This window comes from Sinocyclocheilus rhinocerous, unplaced genomic scaffold, assembly GCF_001515625.1.
Source record: "Sinocyclocheilus rhinocerous isolate Xijiao unplaced genomic scaffold, SAMN03320098_v1.1 scaffold1442, whole genome shotgun sequence".
In the NCBI taxonomy this organism is placed as follows: Eukaryota; Metazoa; Chordata; class Actinopteri; order Cypriniformes; family Cyprinidae; genus Sinocyclocheilus; species Sinocyclocheilus rhinocerous.
In genome coordinates, this window is record NW_015656183.1 from 40,458 (window position 1) to 46,431 (window position 5,974).

Below are 5,974 nucleotides of genomic sequence, written 5' to 3' on the forward strand. Positions count from 1 at the left end.
GAACATTGAAGGGCACCTCCCATCCAATATATCGTAATAAGCATTGTGCTTTGGTACTTTTAATATGAAACAAAGTATCAGATTTCAAATTCTGTCCATTGTATTGCAGTACTCAAACAATAAATGCCGTTTTGGCGCTGTTTTGTGGAGTGATCGCTGTAGCATGGCGCGCCTCAGTTCAATAAAAGCAGCACCGCGAGGCGCACGTGAATTGATCATCTCCTCTACATTAATACCAGTTTCAGCACAAAATAAACATTACTAAAGATCTGAAGGTAAGTTAAAAGAAAGAGTACAACTTTACAATCCGTATCCTGTCTCATGTAAACGCTGTTTCAGCCGTGCAAAGATGCAATATAACGGCTTGTAAACAATGTCACGTAACGTCACATTTACCTCAGAAAAACATATTCGGTGACCATAAACTCATTAGTCAGATAGAAAAATAAACTGTAGAGAGGGGCATTTTGCTAAATATAAGCACCATATATAACATATTCATTATAAATTTGACTGTTCTTCACCTTGAGAAAATTTTGCATGTGTACCAGATATATATCCAAAATAATCGACATTGATCGATAATCGAATCGAATTGGGAATCGAATCGAATCGCAAACTTGTGAATGAGAAACGAATCGAATTGTGAAATTTGTGTCAAAACCCAGCCCTAGTAAAAAGCATTTAGCATGTACGGGGTGAGCGGGGCACAAACGTGGGGTTAAATGTATCACTACATGTTTTAAACATTTCCACATGCTAGCATAAAAAAATGTAAAAAGTTCCTATTATTTCCTTGCCATATCATCACTATATAGAGAAAAAAATGTGCCAAAGTTCAAAAAATCTTTTGAAGATATCGCTGAACACCATTGCAAAAGTAGACTACATTTCTAGCTGAAGTAAATTTGTCATCTCTGTTTTTAGTGTTTATTTAAAATGAGACACATCTGTTTATTTTTAAAAATGATTTCATAATTATTTCAATCTCCAAACTATTATTAAATAAACTGTAATTTCTGTCATATTAAACTTTTAATTAAGATTAAGCTTACAGTAATGTCAGTAGTTTTTTTTATCACAAATATTTTGGTGGGTCTTAAAATAGATTATACTTATCTAGGTGGAATGGAAAGTTTTGGGAACCCCTGGTCTAAAGGGGAAGGGTATTCACTGCAAATGAATTTTAAACATGAAAATTAAGGATGAAAAAACTCCCTTGTGAATATATTGCTGCCTTTATCAGAGGTGCTGGAAGCCTTTTGAACTGCTACAGCAATCAAGTCAAGTCACCTTTATTTATATAGCGCTTTTAACAGTACAGATTGTGTCAAAGCAACTTTACAGTTTCAAATAGGAAAATAGTGTATATGGCCTACCACTTTTAAAACAGGGCCCTGTGACTCACCATTATGTCTATATATTTATCTTGATTTAGCTACTCCAAAGTTTTAACTTCTTGTTCATGTGCAGGTTTCTTTGTTTTGTTTATGTTTGAATGTAAATGAGTCATTTTTCCACTTACAGAGCAGCTAATCAAAGGAGGGCCCCAGAAGATCCTTCAGGAGATGAAGACAGAGAAGATGCATATATTGGACATGCACCCTAAAACTAGCAACCATTCTGTCACCATCTCTCCCATCTTCTTTTCATACCTCACTTGGTGGCATAAAAACTATGACTATATCTGAATGTAACTGTGCTGATGATATTTCTTCATTTTAACCAGTTATTTGAATATTTGCAGCTAATTGTTTTATGTTGAACCAATTTATTTCCTTTTTAATGAAAGGCAATAAAGTAATATGTAAAAGCTGAGGAGGCACAAACAAAACTAAAACGGAATATTTTGTCTGTTATTTGTATTGTGTTAAACAAACAAGATTGTTTTAAACAGTTTAAACCAGTTACCATGTATTTGTGTTTGTTTGTTTAACATTTGCTTTCTAAAAATTATTTATATACCACTCCTGGGCTAATTGTACAATTCATGAAATGCGGTCTCATACCATACAAACTCACATCATCATGCTATACTTTGATTCTGTTTGAGCTTAAACGCATTAGATTATATAGTTGGTCTAGCTGTGCATTGTTTCTAATCCATTTGTTGGCTACTTTTTCTTTATCAGAAAGAAATCCATTTCCTGCGTCACTGATGCCCAGTGTACCAAATGTGTTTTAACCCTGATCGTGACACGTTGCTAAACCATTATTGTGTGTTTAAGTATTAGTGTGTTGTGTCTGCAATTGGCTTGTATGCTTTTTCTCAATATTGGAGGGACCACCAGGTCCTGTTTATATATATTTTAAGTATCAAAAAGAAATCTACAAATGCAGCAAAACACTGAGAGAAAGATTTGCTGCATTAGTAGATTTCTTTTTGATACCTAAACTATGCTTTGCTAAGTGGAAACATGGCATTATATTTTTGATATGGTCTTTGATAGTGTGCAACAGTTAAGATTGGTTATACTCAACAACTTCTGCTTTTGTTCTGATTATTCCTTGCTGTAAACAAATAAAAAAGTTTTTGATCTTTTTCATTTGTTCATCTGAAGGCTGGTCATTTTCACTATTGCTAGCACCTAGCACTCATGAATGTATAGGTTAAGCTCTCAGAAAAACAGAGTAGAAGGTTAGATGTTCTAGCTCAATATTCATATGCCTAATTGCTGTCGCTATGTTGTTGAAATCGCTTTGACGATTTCATTTACTGGTCCTAAACTCCTTCCATAATCTGATATGATGATGATGGTCTGACAGATTTAATAATCAAAGATATCAATGCCTTTGTGGACTGAAATACTCAGTCAGCCAGTGTGCAAGCACTCAAAGCACTTTCCTTAAAAATAAGTAAAATAAATCCCTACCTGTCCGCAGCTTCAGAAGCAAACAAAACAAATGCAACCTGAGTAAACACATTAGTTTAAACGTTTTTTTTTTTTTAAGATAAAAAAAATCCAACACCTATCAGCCATGTGACTGGCTCTCTTGAACTTAAAATGTGTTTGTGCCACCTTCAGCAGCAATAATTGCAACCAAATGCTTCTGATAACTGGAGATTAGTCTTTCACGGCACGGTGATGGAAGTTTGGCCCACTTTTCTTTGCAGAACTGCTTTAGTTCAGCCCCGCTGGAGGGTTTTCAGTGTCCTGCTGCATAATCCCGTTGAGCTTGATCTTCTGATTACAGACTGAAAACCTGACATTCTCCTTTAGGATTTTCTGTTAGAGAGCAGAATTCATGTTTCCTTCAATTATTGCAAGTTGCCAGGCCCTGAAGCAGCAAAGCATCTCCACACCAGCACCATGTTTGACCATAGATATGAGGTTCTTTTTTGAGGAATTCAGTATTTGGTTTACATCAGATGTAATGGGACCCCCATCCTGCAAACAATTTGACAAAATTCAGACAAGCATTAATATGCTTCTGGGATAGCAGGGTTTTTTACCTCACCTCTCTTCCATGGATGCCAGTTTTGTCCAGTGTCTTTCGGAAAGTGGAGCCAAGTACATTGACCTTATTGATGCAAGCGAGGCCTGCAGTTTCTTCAGGTGTTGTCCTTGGGTCTTTTGTGACTTCCTGAATGGTCATGTCACAGAAAATGTCACTGTGCTCTTGGAGGAATTTTAGAAGGTCAGCCATTTCTGGGAAGGTTTACTTTTTTTTCCATTTGAAGATAAAAGCTCTCACTGTGGTTTTTTTTCTTCTTCAACATTACTGGAATTTCTTTCACCTTTGGCATGGTGTGTTACTGGGTACGACCTATTTAACCAACATCCTGCTGTTGAAAAAGTTTTCATGTAATTTCATGTTGATTTAATTTGAGGTCTGGCAGTAATCAGGCCTAGTTGCATCTAGTCCAGCTGAACCCCATTATGAATGCAGTATCGTAGATTTAGAAATACATTTCCACACAGGCACAGTTGGTATTAGATGATGTTTTTGCTTCAATAAATAACATTGCCATTTAAAAACTATTTTGTGTTTACTCAGGGTGCCTTTGTTTTATGTTAGACATTGTTTTCATTTCTGAAACTATTTACTATGAAACAAAAACAAAAGAAATAAAGGTGGAGGCAAACAATGTTTCACATCTCTGTACATTCTATAGTAATTGTACATTTTTCCACTTCAGTTTTACTATAAATGGGGGGAAAAAATGAATAAATGTACCTTCAGTAAAGATGCTGCGTCCATTGCGTGTGCATGTTTTCTCACTGACACTTCCAATTCAGAAACTCAGGTCTAAAAAGGAAATCCTGAATTTCCAACTCATAAGTACAAATTTGTGGTTGGATTCATGTCGTAAAATACAATTCAACTCGTAAAATACAATATTTCCGACATTACTTGAACAGACAAAGTGTCCGCTTTTGGCATATAGAATGTTCTATTCCTATCTTCCCAACCCATTGTGATGTCCTTTTGTAAACATTTTCCCTGAACAAGGCTCAGGTGTACTGTTATAATTCAGTTTGTTTGACTGCGCCTTTGCTATGGCCATGCAATCGCAAATACACTTGACGCTTCCACTGCTCTAGGTGGTCATTTTTCTTAGCGTAAGTTTTGCATTTCACTGTGTTCCAAATTTCACATTTGGTGACCTGTGAATTTAATTTGTTCTGAAGACGTATGTATGACCAATAGAATATTTATACATCATGGCATGACTTTCTAGCGGAATTAAAAGAACTCAAACTTTAAAGAGTTGGAGTTATACTTTATTGTCCTTTTCAGGAAGTTTGCCTTCAGCCTAAAACGAAAGGGGTTGAGAAGTGCTGTATATTCCTTTACACCCATAACTGTCATAGCAATTTTAAAAAGATGTGCATGCTGTGATTTTGACAAACAAAAGACTCCCATACCAATCTTGCATCCAATAATTTAACAGAATACCTAGAACTGCTTGATAAAATAAGAACATAATTCTGATTTATGCCAAAGAGATATTCATCATGAGCTTTCCAAGTATAGGAGCAGTCAATGACCTAAGTACTTACAGTGCCGTGAGTTCCAAATTTCACATTTGGTGACCTGTGAATTTAATTTGTTCTGAAGACGTATGTATGACCAATAGAATATTTATACATCATGGCATGACTTTCTAGCGGAATTAAAAGAACTCAAACTTTAAAGAGTTGGAGTTATACTTTATTGTCCTTTTCAGGAAGTTTGCCTTCAGCCTAAAACGAAAGGGGTTGAGAAGTGCTGTATATTCCTTTACACCCATAACTGTCATAGCAATTTTAAAAAGATGTGCATGCTGTGATTTTGACAAACAAAAGACTCCCATACCAATCTTGCATCCAATAATTTAACAGAATACCTAGAACTGCTTGATAAAATAAGAACATAATTCTGATTTATGCCAAAGAGATATTCATCATGAGCTTTCCAAGTATAGGAGCAGTCAATGACCTAAGTACTTACAGTGCCGTGAAAAGGTTTTTGCCCCCTTCTGTTTTTTTGGGGGTTTTTTTTGCATATTTGTCACACTTAAAAGATTAAGATCAAACTAATTTTAATATTACACAAAGATAATGCAAGTAAATACATAAAGCAGTTTTTAAATGAGGATTTCATTTATTAAGCGAAATAAGCGGTCCAAACCTACCTGGCCCTACGTGAAAAATGAATTGCCCCCTCCAGTTAAATCATGAAAGAACTGTGATTAAGCACATTATTTTAGAAAGCTGAGTTAAATTTCACTAGCCACACGCAGGCCTGATTACTGCCAAGGTCAGTGTTCATGATTCAACAATAAGAAAGAGACTGGGCAAAAACGGCATCCATGGGAGAGTTCCAAGGCAAAAGCCATTGCTGCCCAAAAAGAACACAAAGGCTCGTCTCACATTTGCCAAAAAATATCTTGATTATCCCCAAGACTTTTGGGCAAATATTCTGTACACTGATGAGACAAAAGTTGAACTTTTTGGAAGGTGTGTGTCCCGTTACATCTGGCGTAAAA

General features: G+C 35.7%; 1 protein-coding gene across 1 annotated transcript in view; it reads left to right on the forward strand.

The window, feature by feature from the left end:
* Window positions 1-2,544, forward strand: part of LOC107719839 (tripartite motif-containing protein 44-like) — a 39,433-nt gene extending 36,889 nt beyond the window's left edge. The window contains exon 5 of the mRNA XM_016527372.1: window positions 1,528-2,544. Coding sequence (XP_016382858.1) covers window positions 1,528-1,609 — 82 coding nt within the window. The 3' untranslated portion in view covers window positions 1,610-2,544. The remainder of the gene's footprint in view (window positions 1-1,527) is intronic.
* Window positions 2,545-5,974: the final 3,430 nt, after the last annotated feature.